We start from the raw sequence: 15,156 nt of genomic DNA, 5'->3' as shown, positions 1-15,156 counted from the left end.
GCTCAGCTCACTCTTCCGGCAGCGCATGACAGGTCACTAAAATACTTAGTCCTACGCTATGGAAACCGCAACTAGGTTGTACTGGCTTGTCAGGAGTTTATGAATATCTAGTCTATTATCTATGTTACATCAAGACCTCAAAATACCTGGAATGATACTGAATGACAAACCCTCTTGAGGATAGCATGGATTCTGCAAAATATTGAAGCAAAGCATAAATGCAGTGGTCCACCAAAACCCAAGGAAACCTCCATCGCCAACTTTATTAAACAATCTTCAAAGATAAAAAGTATGAAAGTTTAGAAGACGATGTTTTGTGGAAATCTAATATATTTTATCAAATTATATTATCTGAAATAATCTTAAATTCTTAATTAAAAACTTATATCTATACTCTTTAGGAAGAAAATAACCCACAGATGTTTTGAGTTTAGACAAACACAATGCAGAGCATTGTCTAATCTCACTGTGGCCTGCACACATAACATACAGAGCAAATACCAACAGTCCTGGTGTAGCTAGATCTGACCCATTTCTTCCATTCCCACACAGTTCTGTGATGAGAAGCAGGAAGGGGACTCCTGAAAAGCCCCACATACCAGAAACAAGGAATTTAACCAGGTCCCAGGCTCTACATTCAGCATTCCTGAAGAAAGCCTAATGATAACACAGAACTAGCTACCAACAGGTTACTTTTTAAATAAGTACTTCTCAATCACAGCCTAATGTTATAGTGTAGCTTGTTAAGGTTCTTCTACAAGTGAAGGAGAAAAATGTAAGAAGTATGCAAGATACCTTCATAATAAAGATGATTAACACATGTAAGCTCATACATATTTTGTGTCATTGGGGAAATAAGACAGTTTAGCTTAAGTTTAAATTGTATATCATCTAAGCACACATGAGTCAGATTGGAAAATGGTCATGGGAAATGATAAAAACTGCTACAGACACATGGAAAGCATGCTGTGGGGGTGGAGAGGAAAAAGGGACTTTCCTAGCACAAGCATCCACTGGATAGAAAACAAGAGAAAAGGGAAGAAATCCTGGACACATAAAAACGACAGTGTATCTGAGAAACAAAGCAAGAGCAACTCTGTGGCATTTATGGACACTAGGACCGCAGAGCTAAAGGTGGCTTCCCACATACCCTAACAACATGGTTTTGCAGAAGACAGGCCCAGTGCAACCCCACCTGTCAGCCATCTTCAGGCCAGCTTCTCACTCACCAGAAGTCCATGCCCCTCCCCCCCATGGGGGGATGATGAACATGGTCAGAGACCGTTGAGGCCTCACAGCTCTCCTCTGGTTGTGAACTGAAGGCTGATAAAGAGTATTACTTTAAGATATTAAGATAGATAATGGTGCCAGGCTCAGGGGTATACGCCTGTAATCCCAGCACTCAGGGAGGCAGAGGCAAGTGGATCTCTGTGAGTTCAAGGACCACTTGGTCTACAAAGCAAGTCCAGGACAGTTAAGGCTACACAGAGAAACCCTGTCTCAAAAACAAAACAAAACAAAACAAAACAAAACAAAACAAAACAAAACAAAAAGATGGATAATTGTGAAATGAGCAACACTTGTCAAGAAAGGTCAATTTAGATACTGAGGCTAAAGATGAATTACACACAGCTGAGGCAGAATTGGTCAATTACAGGGCAGTCCAATTAAAGTAACAGACTCAAGTGTGAAAAGAGCTGTACAATCACCAGGTGGGGCCGTTGAATACCACCACCTGTGGTCTCCAGGCCCAGGCAGAACCCAGGGCCTGTGCACGTTAGTGCACATCACCTAGTAATGTGGAACAGCATACAGAGCCAGGAGACAGAGGTGAAGAGGGTGTGAAACTCCTGAGTATGTCTGGGAATGGCTCTGCACCTAGAAGTGGTAACAAGGTTCCACAGAAAAAAGGAAAGCTTGATGAAGATGAGGAAGAGGAGGAGGAACTGATGAAGCAGCTCCAGTAAAGGAGTCTGGATGACATACTCCAGCCAAAAATGAAAAAAAAAAAAAATCAAACCAGAATGGAAAAGACTTAAAAAATATCAACACCATGATCAAAAGGTCAAAAATCCAAAGCAAACAAACAAAAGAATAGAGAGAGAGAGAAAAAAAAAACATCCAAAGGACCAAGTTCTGTAGAAGATGTTAAGGCAACAATGCAAGCAAGTATAGAAAAGAGGGTTCTCTTCTCAGAGTGGAAGCCAAGTTCATCAACTACGTGAAGAGCTGCTTCCAGATGACTGATGCTTCCAGATGGCTCCTCAAGATCTCTGACAGTGGAGGAAGTCGCTCCCCACAGTAAGGACACTGCAGGTGCAGGGCAAGGAGCAGAAGGGACCCCTGCCCTGTGACTCTTCGTGATGTAGAATGGGGAATTCTGTGAAATTCTCTTCACGACTCAAGTGTGCATACTCCACAAAGCCATGCCAGGTTACATATCTGTACCTATTCTTGCCTCTGTAATTTTTGTTTTGTTTTGTTTTTATTGAGACAGGGTTTCTTGGTGTTCCCTTGGCTGTCCTAGACCCGGCTGGCCTTGAACTCACAGAGACCCGCTTGCCTCTGTCTCCTGAGTGCTGGGGCTACAGGTGTGCATCATGGCTTTGCTTCTGTAATGTGAATCTTTTACTTTCTAACGCTGTCAGGGCACTGTTATAGGCTGAGTCTCTAGAGCAATGCTTCTCAACCTTCCTACTGCTGTGACTCTTTAATACAGCTCCTCATGATGTTGTGACCCCAACTATAAAAATTACTTTACGGCTACTTTCTAACTGTAACTTTGCTCTAGTTATGAATTGTAACGGAAGTATCTGATACACCAGATATGTGACCTGTGACACCCGAAGGGCTCCCAACCCACACAGGATGAGAGTCGCTGCTCTACAGCCTCAAATTCCCATTAGTCTAGCAAGTGAAGCAAAATCAGTGTCAGTCTACTGCCTAATCCTACAACCAACACACTAACCGACATGTGACGTAGGAAGATGAGCTGCAGAAACAGCCAGGCAAGATTTAACGGAGCTCTAACGTAACAGAAAAGCACCTCCATGAGATCTTAAAGTAGGCATCAATATCTGAGTCTAACTACAGTCTTTACAGTAAGGGGAGACAGTTCGTGTACTGAACTGGCACTGGTTGTCAGAACAGTTATGTACAACAGTTATCACATACATATGATCAAGCAGGTAAGACAGCTGAGTCTATATGCAACGTGTAAGGTATGTAACTTCTCTCCTGGTCTCACATTATCTGGGTAAATGTAACATTAACGTTCAGACTTTGCCTTTGTTTTCTAAGCTGCATATCCTCCATCACTCCTTGTATGTGGTCCACGTTTTCTTTGTTTTCAATGGTTACGTCCTTTCCATAGGCCCAGGAAGCCTGGTTGGAGATCTGATCCAGGAGGCCTTGACCTTTTTCTCGCAAACCTTGCAGTCCCACATCTAAAACAAACAACACTGGATTGAATCTCTTAATAAGGGTGTTTTCCCCACAGCAGCTGGACATGGGTGCCAAATGTACAAGCTTTAGACACTGACATGCCAGGGCGCAGACTTTTGACTATTTCAGGCAACAGAACCTTGAAACGGGGCTCAAGATGCAACTCTCTCTGTTGCCAAATTCTCCCCAAAGGGAATCTCCAAAACACAAATATGTATACAGGACTACTTTTAAAAACTAAAAGTGTAACAATTCCTATTTCAACAAATACGATTTTCTATTTTTCCCTTTTGCTTTTGTACTCCAATTTTAGGGAAACTGAGCACACGATTTGCTTAACAATGTGTAAGATTTGAGAGATTAAAAAAAATGCAATATATAATCAAAGTAAGAGGGTGAACCTGTGCAGAAGCCTGCCACAGCTACACGCCAGGAAACCCCACTCAGGACGTCTAGACTCCAGATTAGATGTGCATAGGAGTTTTCTTTTGAGCTAAGGGGCGGCTCAAGAAAACTGCCGATACTTACTTTAAAAGCATGCTTGGCATATGAATTATTAAATAGTATTATGCATATCATCCACTAACAAAGGCTGTAAGCAAGTAAAATGTCAATACAAAAATGCTTTTTAAACCAATTCCCTGAAGTTGTTTTCATAATGAATTAATTCGGTTCAATCACGTGTCATCACTTCCTAGTAACTCAGTGTTCTGCCCCCTCTCCACTCAGCCCTTCTGTAAAAGACCCCTTCTCAACTTCACTGCCGACTAGGGAAGTTCACTGTGTTTCCTACTGCAAACACACGTGAAGGGTCTTGATGTCCAGCGACAGAGCTGGGTTAATGAAACCGGACCACACTTCCCTGGACCACACTTCCCTTGGAGACTATTCCCAGTGTGGAGATACAATGCACAAACTCAAACCAACTGTTCGCTTTCTCTTGGTTAGAATACAGCAACAACAAAATCACCACGTCAAACACCGGTCAAGACATGCAGGGTTTGCCGTGGAACATTCATGAGTAATTACGGTTTCCGCATGCATTTACAAATAACTGTCCCTGGACTAACAAGACATAGCACCTTAGATCGACTGAGTAACAGGAAGGTGAAGGGCCCAAGGAAGGCAGGGCTGACCAACCACAATGGAAAATAAATGTTTTAGCATAAATCATAATCCTTCAAGGGAATAAAACCTTTCAATATTATGTTTTCTGTGTTCCCTGCAAATGATAATTAGTTCGGTATATAAATTAACTGTCTACGCATGGTAATGTTTTTAAAAGAACTCTTCGGTTTCAGCATTTTTAAAATCTGCTTACCAACACTTTTCAGCTTCTCTTCAAGCAGTTTTAAAGTTTGCTGAATCGATGCTCCATCGGCTGGTGCTACGTCTACGCACAACATCCCTAATAAGCCGTCCAACTGCTGAGACAACTGAAGCAGAGGGACAGAGAGACAACCTGATGCAACCGGCATCTCAAGGCTTCAGTGATTAATGGGCTTTATCTAATGAGGTCGTCACAGTGCACTTGGAGAGACTACGCAGTTAAAAGATAAGGACGAGCAATCAGAACACGTGTTATCTACGGATGGGACACACTAATGCATGCACCAGGAGGGTCAGCAGAGTGCAGGAAGTTACCGATGGCTCCATTTCTGTCTATGTTACAAAACATATGCACGGAGAAACCATCAAAGCGAGCAGCTAGCTTGGAATGCTCTTAGACATTAGGCTTAATTAGACAATAGGCGTAATCGCATGCAGAATAACAAAATAACTTCTAATTAAAGGATTTCATTTCATTACCTCCACCAGTAAATTACTGTCCCAGAAAAGTAATCACGGGGCATGCAAACCTACAAAAGTTTTATGCATATTGTTTGTACCGTTTGGTGACACGGAAAGCAATCAGAGCAGGTACTCACATCTTGGGCCACACCATGAAATTCCAAAGCCGCCTGCAGGAGGTTCTGCCTAAATTCGAGCTGACTGGCCTGCCGGTAGCAAACGTCGCTCAGCTGCTGCTGCAGAGACTTCAGCTCCACAAGATCCTCCTCATCCCCAGCGTTCAAGAGGGCTGCAATCTGCTGGTTAAGCTCCACATACACCGCGAACCACTCCTGCAGCGGGGATGTGACAGAGCGCTGAAGGCCGGACAGGCTCCTGGAGCGCTGGCTGTGATTTCTCCACAAGAGAAAATCTGAGAGAATCCCCCAAATCCATCCACTGTGGTCCCTGAAGCCAGCCCAAACCAGTCTACCCCAAGCCTTCTAAAAGGCCCCTTCTTCTCTGCTCTAAGGGATGCCAATCTAACTCAGAAAACACAGGGCCCCCGACGTTTCCCCAGACCAACTATAGTCCTTACCACCAACAGCCCACAGGCCTGGGTGGGTTCACAGGTAGGCCATTCCTCACTGTTACCTCCACTCTGTTTCTTGTCTGCTCTCCCAAACCTCACCATGTTCTCAGTGCACACTGCTGAATCTGAATTTTACCCCAGCAGGGGTGTGGCAAAGGCTTGGCTTTCTCTCAGCACACTTCCACCATAAAGACACCTATCAAACGCCAACTCTAGAACTTGTCTCCCTGACTCGAAGATTCTTTCTCAACTATATAGCCTCACTTCATCTCACTGACCTACCGCAGACACCATAAAAACTAATTGCTTACTGCTGCACAGCTCCCTAAACCATGGCCTCATGAACCCCATTCTCTGATCTGCAAGTTCTGACCCCAGCTGTCCTCCGGCAGGCCCACACCTAGAATGCCATGGGTCCACCAATCACTGTCCAACACGTGTACCATCTGGAACTTGGCAGCCTCCTGCATCAAAGGCTGTGCCTACCTGCGCTTAGAGCCAGGCCATGCTTCCTCCCACTGATGTACCGCAGCTATGGCAGCTCACGTGGCTTGGGCACTATAGCCGCGCACCACACAAGCATGGTCCTGGCAGAGCACTCAGCACAGTGGCGCTCCACAGCTATGTGGCTTACCAACACCTCAGTCCCTCAGCGTTTATGCCACGTAAAGACAGTTTCAGGGCTTGCTGCCCACACTGGCGGGTGGGGAGGGGCAGGAAGTGCGCAGACCTTTTAAGGCTGTCACTAACCCCCAGACCTTGGCACTGCTCCCGTCTCTCTAGTCCTTTTCTCCGTTCTCACGATTCTGTCTCCTCGCTCCTTCCATCTCCTGCTCTCTTTTAAGGACTTGTCTTGTGGCCAAATAGGTGGCCTTTCCTTAAACAACTTACAGGAACTACCGCATATTAGCTGGATACATTAAGGGTTCTGGAGCTGTGGCAGTCCCACGAGTGCACATCTCCCACTTTGTGCTTCGGTCATATCAAAGACCCCAATTTTTTATCATTTAAAAAGCTTGCCATACACAAGTATTAAGTTTTATTCTGTAATATCATTTTTAAAAAAAATCCTTTTTTGTTTATTCTTCTTCCCCCTTTCTCCAAGCATTTTCAGCACTGTCCGTGCTCCCCATCCACCACACACACACACACACACACACACACACACACACACACACACACACCTCCTTTCTACTTTCACATTCTATGTGTCTTATTGGCCTCTGCACTCCTTTCTCAGAACCTCGTAACCCTCTTCCATGATCTCCCTTCAGTTTCACAACCTGTGCACACGCACTGGCCCCCCACATACTGAGTACATGCAGGGACGAGAGAGCGTTCAGTTCCTAGGATCCCGCTTCTTCTGTGACCCCACCTGAAATCCCGACCTCCACTGGAGCCCTGCAGCCGCCTCACAGCTGAGCCCGCGCCTGCAGCCACGGCTCCGCGACTCAGGGAGCCGGTCCACTGCCGCTGCCACACAGCTTCGCTTCTGCAGCAGCGCTATCTGTGTCACCCGCCAGCGCTCCTCACCTGGGTTGCTTTCATCACAGGCAATCAGCTAAGACATATTTAAGGGCACATTCTAGTCTACATTTTAATATGCTTTAAGTCACACATACATGTTTACTTTCACATACATGCAAACATGAACACATGTAAACCCATACAGAAATGCACACACACACACACACACACACACACACACACGCACGCACGCACGCACGCACGCACACACACTCCTTTATAAGAGTTTTCAACACTCATTTTCTCTCATTTCCTATTCTTTTGAATTTCTCCCAAAGTTGTCCTAATTTTGTACTTCCATTCTTCTAAAACCAACCATGTCACGTGCACTAGAAAATTCCCAAAGCTTCGGTCCCCCACCAAAGAGTACTGCTGGCTCTGCTGTGTGAACTTAACATCTCCTCGAAAGTCCGCTGCCTCCGTAACACTTGTTAGTTCTTCATTGTTATTATCTCTCATGCTACGCTCCACACAAGTCGATGCTCAACGTGTGCCAAGACTTGCACATACCATGTGACACAGCCTTGGTTCCTTCCCACAGGTTGAAGGTCATCACACATCCCAGCTGCAGACTCTCCCTCGGCACTGGGGCTTCTGTCTCTGTGCTCCCTGACAACATTACATCTCCGTCATCTTTCCACAGGGTGCGTCCAGCACGGGTTTTCTATCTCAGGCGTCTTCTGTCTGAATTACCCCCTCACCACATTTCAAGGATGGGCAACTCATCTCCTCAGAGAGGCCCTTCCCCAACACTACACCTCTGCTGCTCTCTACTCCCCGTCGCTCCCGACTTGGCTGTAAATTCCATACGGCAAGGCTCTGCTGTAACTCAAGCATTCAGAGCAATGTGCTAAGCTGGCACATGCTGAGCAAATACACACGACGCGACAGACAGTGCGGACTTGGTATCAAATGCAATATGGCAACGTCGGAACATATTTTTCCTTCACACGACTAAGAACACAGTAGCGATACATATGGGAACCCGTACAACAAAGACCTACAAGCCTACACTGTCAGACTGTGAAGGTCGTCACTGTGGGCCTAATGGTGGTGATAAGGATTGTCTCACCATCTTATTGATTATTTTAGAAACAATTTGTTTCTAAGGTGTTTTTTAAAAATATAAAGTTATGACAATGACTAATAGAGAGTTACCGAATCTTGTTTTACGTGTGTGTGTTTTGTGTGCACATGGGGGGTGTAGGTGTTAATGTGTTGCATGGAGGGGGAGGTCAGAGGACAACTCTCGGAAGTGGGGTTTCTCCTCCCCCCATGTGGGTACAGAGGACACAAGTCGGGCCATCAGACTCGGAAGCAGCCTCTTCTCTCCAGCTCAAGAACGGCTATTTTCGTGAGAAAAGTATCGTGGAGAAAATTGTTATCATGCTCTCAAATAGAAAGTGATTTCACTGTCTTATTTATAGCATTTAGAAATTTCGTTAGTATTCTGCAGAAATGTGTCCAGTTCCTGAAAAGGAAGTTGCAATGATTTTAAGCAAAGCAATAAACTAAGGGACTGGTTAGTGTTCTAGAACACAGTTTCTTACTGAGGACTTCAAGCTTCAGTTGGCTTAGTGCATATCAAGCAGTCCAAACTGTTTGGGGGGCCCTGGGAATTCAGGTTCTTGTAACCTTGACAGGGGTGTAACTAGAACACAAGGGCTGGCATGCCCCCAAATCAATACCTTGATCAGAGATATGGATTTCACTGATTTACATAACTGAGGTTGACAAAGAGTCAGATCAGCCTGTCTAGGATGGGGTCAACGAAGACCCGGCTTGCCTGTAAGATTTACTGAAAATTAATTCAAGTGTTTCTCCCTTTAAACGGGGGTGTGTAGAGTACATGTGAGCTCAGGTGAGCACGCTGCCTTTGATGTGAACACTCTGATCTACCTGGCTTGCACATCTGTTGTACGGAAAATGACTGAGTATGGTAAGATGAAGAAGCACAAAATCTGGGGCTTGAATTCCAACTGTTGGGTGGCTGATGAGCCTGAATGCCTTCTTTACAGCACAGGTCTCTGCCACCAGTGTGTGTGGTGGCGCACAGCTGGAATGACCTTTACCAGAACAAGCATCCTAATGCAGGGGAAAGAAACTGCCAGGCCAGGTAACCAAGGCGATTCCCACATGGTCTTTATCAAGAGGGTTCGTGTCTTGATTCTCAAGCAAAGCCACACTGCTGGCCGCTATCAGATGGCACACCAGGAGCTCTCGGCCTCCGAGGCTAGGCCACTGCCTGAACGCCAAAACGGCTCCAGAGACTACACTTCACTCTTACCACAGCTCTCCCACTATGCTCGCCTCTGCCAAATTGTACAAGTAAGGCTTGTGCTGAATGAAAACTCTTTTGTATAGTTCTTGAATGTTTTGAGAGAAGGACTGTCTTCCAATTTGGAATTCTTAAAGCTCTGAGGTTGCAGGCACACAACACCACACCCACCCAGCTTCATTAGAAACATTGACACCTGTGAGCAGATTCTACATCCACCACGTTTCTGTCTCCCTGGAGTAGTGAAAAGCTGAATGGATTTCCAACCCATAATCCTGAGCAAAAAACTGCATGTTGGTAGGAGTCGTCTTCATTACATTAATCCTAAACAAACACATTTGAGGTTTTAGTTCTCCATTATGCTTTTATGTGAAATTTGAAATTTAACGCTGGACGCTGTAATTAAATGCAAATGATACAGTAAAAATGTTCCAAATTCTTTGTTAGCTATCAATACTAGAATTTTGTCACTACTACACAAGACCTGAAAAACACCAATAAATGCTTTCAACATTTGGGTCTTATTTTCAAAGAACAGAGTTTTATTTTGTTGTTGGGCTTCTGGTTGGTTAGTTGGTTGGTTGGTTGGTTGGTTGTGGTTTTGAGATGGAGTCTCACTATGTAGCCCTGGATGGTCTACAACTGGCCATGTTGACCAGACGGGGCTCAAACTTGTGGTAATTCTCCATCCTTTGCCTGAGATTACAGGTATATGGCATACCATACCAAGCTAAGAAAGTCTTAATAAAATACTGACTAATAGAGCCGTAACCATCATAAGCAGGCCAACCAACCCATTCACAAGGCAACAGAGTAGCGCCACCTCTTGGTTAGAGCAGCACACTCCTCTCTTTAAGCCTTTCCAGGGAGAATTTCAAATCTAATGAAAGTACAACCGAGCAAAATGATGGAACTCCACATCCACCAAGCTTCAGCAGTTACCAGCCTGCGGCTGACTCCATTTCATCCACACTCCCACACACTATTTCCACACCTCCCGATCATACAATGAATGCCAAACACCACACACGCCTTACGTGACATCTGCAACGGGCCATAAGTGCTTCTCTTTGGGGACCATGAATGCAGACGTCAGTTTAGCTATGTAAGTCCCCAAGTACTAACAGCTCAAGAGCTAAGACACAAGCTAGAACACACTGTCTCTTAAGTTCACTCACTACGTTGAGTGGTTTCTCTAAGGACGAGACAGAAAGGAGCACATTCGGGCAGAGATCCGCTCTGACGCCAGTATCGTCCGTCAGCAGCGTGGTGGCGTCTGGAATCTACATGGTCCGATCCAATGTAACAGTTCTGCATACATTTCAACACACAAAGGTACGCTGGAGCAAAAGGCTCCATAAACATGCTGCCTCTTTAAAGTAACTTAACGACCGTGTACAGACGTCATGCAGGCATGTCTATGCATAAATCTGCACATTTGTCTAGACTTACAAAACACGCCATGTGCTTCGTGATCCAATGTCAACTTACACATGGTATGTGATAATTCACTTTACACCTACAAGTGTTTCCCTCTCTCTCTCTCTCTTTTTAAATAACAAAACACAATGACCTGCCTTCAGGATCCTCACATCACAAGCCCTCACTAGAAGTCTTACAGTCTTACGTAATTAAGACCTCTCAGATGAAGTCAGAATGCTCTATGACATATATTGTTTTCAAGAACTAAATAAGGAAACTAATTATAGAATCCATTTATACTATAATAATGTACTCCAGAATAATATACACAGTTCTAACAAACTAAATCCCTATAAAAAATAAAACAAAACCAAAACCCAAACCCAAACAACTCAATAGCATTACATCATTTGAAAAGGATCAAGAAAATTAAGAAGATTATTATCCCAGGAACAGGGCTCATAAGTTATCCACTTACAACTTTGTTTAACCATAAAAGAGCGATCCATGTTGGAAACTGTGAAATACATTAAGATGTATATATTTTCAATTATATGATTTAATTTCTAAGTTTCTTATGGGTTCCACATTGTTACTTCTGACCAGTTTTTGAAGATATTCTAAGGAGATGCAAATTAGCAGATTTAATTTTAATGTTTCCAATTTTGTATTCAGTCCACCTAAAATCAACATAGGCAACATGGCTGAGGGGACAGAGGGTCTTCCTCCCAAGCTGGATGCGGCTTTCTCACTGAGGCCAGGCTCACCACCCCACAGCAGAAGCCAAACAACACTGGCCCCTTCACTCACCAACTTTTACATTTCAAATTCTCTTGAGCCATTATTATCTGCAGCCAGTGTTGGGATTAATTTATTGCCCAATCTATATCTGATTCCCTAGAGTAAATCCTTCACCAACAGAGAACAGACAGGTGCTCTCTATCCCACGTCCTCGGCTCCACAGCTAGGTTTAACGCAGTGGCTGGGGTGGGGCTCCTCTCTCTGAGGACTACAGGAGTGTCACTTGGAAAAGGAAAGGCAGCAGTGAGGAACAGAGTGAGGGGCAGTTGAGAGTTTGAAGAGGGAAGTGAGTATGGTCAAAGCATTTGAAATGCAAGTGTAAGAACGCCACAGTGAGACCACAGTGTCTGTGAATAATACTTGCTAAAACGACAGCAATTAAAACCAGAAGTTTCTATCTCAGGACTGCTGATAAAGATTCTGTATTTTTTGGTCACCTTTTCCCTAATACTGTAAACATCACCCAAATCGTCCTTCTGAAACAAAGCCATGGAACCCTCTGGGAATCAAGTCCACACTATCACCGATCATGGACTGTTGGAGTGTAGCTTCAGATCTCTGGGCACTCAGCATAAGCACTCTGTCCCTACAGCAACATGGGGAACAACCCAGTACACAGCACTCAGCATCTCCCAAGCACTAGTGATGCCCACGGGAGACCCCGCTGTGCCTCGCGGAGGGAAAGGTCCTCACACTGTGCTGGCTCTCGATCTCCTCGTGCTTCTGCTGCAGGGCCTGGGAAGCCCTGATGGAGTCGCCGATGCCCCACTGTGCTCTCAGCTGCTCAGACCCAGGCCCTTCCAGCCAATTCACAACCTACAAAGGAAAAGGGAAATGAAAATAACCAAAAGCTCTTTTCAAATTTTCATTCTCATTAGTTTCCCTTCCTTTAATTCCTAAATTCCTCACATGTTTATAACTTCAATAATTTAAATTCTATTGCGTATCACTGGCAGTACATGTCTCATTTGGAATTATGTATTTATACTGGATATTATTTCCAAAAAATGGAATTAAGAAGGATGAACTTTGTAGCTAACACTTGGCTCAGCTATCCAACCATCTGACAGGCTGGTGCGGGGGATGGGGTGGGGGTGGCGACACTGAATGCTTCTATTAAAGAAGGTTAAATTTTTACTTATAATAAGAGATCCAGAACTGCAGGATTTAGGGTTGGGAAGGACATCAGAAATGACATTGGTGAAAGGTTTTACCTAACACTTCAGAAAGTTGAGTTTCAGAAATTAAACGACTTGTCCAAGGCAACAATATACTACTGAAAAACTAGGACCAAGAGGACATGGGTAATGATCCCGTGGAATATTCTTTCCAAAGCCCTAAAAACAGAGTTAGGGAGCAAAGTTAAAACCCTACTTTCTCACTTTAGGAGCAAACTGCAGAATGAGAATACTTTAATACTCTCTAGGTGTCTTCCTAGGATAAACACTCAGACTTCCTGAGAGAAGTCCCACACTCTTCTCAATAGAATATTGCGGGGGAGGGGGTCTACAATTTGCCAGCATGACAGGACCCAGCAGAAGCAGGAGAAAGGAGGCAAGAACCATTTGGAGTATATAGGAGAGTCACTGTAGCATCAAAACCTCATGCTCCCTCATGAATCACTGATCTCAAACATGCTCAAAGTTGTATCCCATCAAATATTAACAGCTCAGACCAGACCCTGGGTGAATTTTAGCAGAAGCAACATTACCAAGTATCAGTGTTTACCCATCAGCCTTTATCAGGTGCTTGGAGGCACAGAGCTAAGATCAGACAAAGGCAGGTTTCCCTCACTCCTCCTACACACTCACTGTTAACAAATTCAAACAAAGTAGAGTGGAAAGAGCATCTCCAAGCGCAATCTGTCACTAAGCTACAGCAGGGACCCCGAGACTAGATGTCTAGTGACCTAAACCTAAACCTAGAGGGCAGTTGTTGGAAAGTGAGTGCACAAGCCACCATTGCTTGCTGGGCTGGCCTCAAAATAGCGAAGAGCAGCCTGTCTGCTGTGGTGCACTTCTGCTAACACAGGGTTGACACATGCTGTTTTAAATGTTTATGCGTTCCTTTTTATGCTGTACGAGCATACAGCATAAGGAAATCATGTGCATTTCCTTCTGTTAATCTTCAAAGCAGTTTTCCTCCTGTATCTTTCTAGATGTATTTGTTTCACCCAACTCTCAAGATCCAAGTGATTTCTATCTTGTGGTTGTTCACTTAGCACTAACCTGCACTACTGTAGTAATTTTCCATGCTGCAACTACAATAATTTTCGATGAGTTTACAAACCTTATTTTAAGCAGGCACCTCCTCGCCTGCCTCTCTCCAACTACCCAATCAGTCAACCCATCCAGCCCACTCTAACCCTAAGATGCACTACTTCATGAACCTGCTGCATCTGCGGTCAAGACTCTCGTTGCACGGGTATGTGATGAACCTGCACAGCAGTCAGAGGCACTATTTTCTCTAAAAGTGTCCACTGTTGTCCAAAGATGATGCTCATGGCTAATGGCATGAGCGAAATACTTGCTTCTATCCAGAACACCTAAGGACGAGTTTTAACTATATTTTCAACAGCCTTTGCAAGGTATACAAACTGTTGTTGTGGAAATACTCCTGCCAGCTAGAAGAGAAATCTGTGCATACAGGGGACATACAATCAGTAGTAACTACTAACTGAATTCACTACAAATGTCTGTTTACTACATGTGTGGGGGCTCCTGTGATTTCTCTTTGTCTTTTTATCTTATATTCTACTGCCTTAATATGCAGACTTCTATTTTAAGGTTAAATACAAGCTCAACATTAAAACAGCATTACTGCTGAGTCTGTCACTGGAATAACTGTGCGGGGCTTTCTTCCGCCTGCACGCTGTGGCCAAGTTCATCATGCACTCTACCGGCGGCAGGTGCTCTTCAGAGTAAGACAGGGTCTGCTCGCCACCATCTTCACGGCCTTCTCCTCAGTCTTTCCTAGGACCTGCCTCTAGGGGAGCTGGCTCTAGACCCTGCTTCATTCCACCAGCCAGCATCATGTTCACAGAGGAGACATGAATCCTGGCTCTGTTCCCAAGCTGTAAGATGCTGTTTCCTAACCTTGATGGGGGTGTGCAGGCTCCTTTCAAGACACACCAGTCGGTGTATCTAAGACCCTCATTACTGGTCCATGTTTTAGTGATAGATTCAACAGTTAAGACAGACAGGAGTTTTTAAAGAAACCTACAAACCTTATGGGAAAATACAGATGAGAGACAAATCGTAAGGCCTCAGAGGATAGAAGGAGCTAGACTACAGGGAAGGTGGAACAGCACAGAGCCTGGGAG

The 15,156-nt window shown here is 44.5% G+C and overlaps 1 protein-coding gene across 1 annotated transcript in view; it reads right to left on the bottom strand.

The window, feature by feature from the left end:
- Sestd1 (SEC14 and spectrin domain containing 1) overlaps nucleotides 1-15,156 on the bottom strand; it is a 95,508-nt gene that overhangs the window by 13,470 nt on the left and 66,882 nt on the right. The window contains exons 10-13 of the mRNA XM_021647150.2: nucleotides 12,528-12,650; nucleotides 5,373-5,567; nucleotides 4,766-4,880; nucleotides 3,287-3,446 (exon numbers count right to left, since the gene is read on the bottom strand). Of these exons, the coding sequence (XP_021502825.1) occupies nucleotides 3,287-3,446; nucleotides 4,766-4,880; nucleotides 5,373-5,567; nucleotides 12,528-12,650 (593 nt within the window). The remainder of the gene's footprint in view (nucleotides 1-3,286; nucleotides 3,447-4,765; nucleotides 4,881-5,372; nucleotides 5,568-12,527; nucleotides 12,651-15,156) is intronic.

Source organism: Meriones unguiculatus, chromosome 8 (genome assembly GCF_030254825.1).
Source record: "Meriones unguiculatus strain TT.TT164.6M chromosome 8, Bangor_MerUng_6.1, whole genome shotgun sequence".
Lineage (NCBI taxonomy): Eukaryota > Metazoa > Chordata > Mammalia > Rodentia > Muridae > Meriones > Meriones unguiculatus.
The sequence above is the reverse complement of the archived record's forward strand: the minus strand, read 5'-3'. Positions and strand labels throughout refer to the sequence as shown.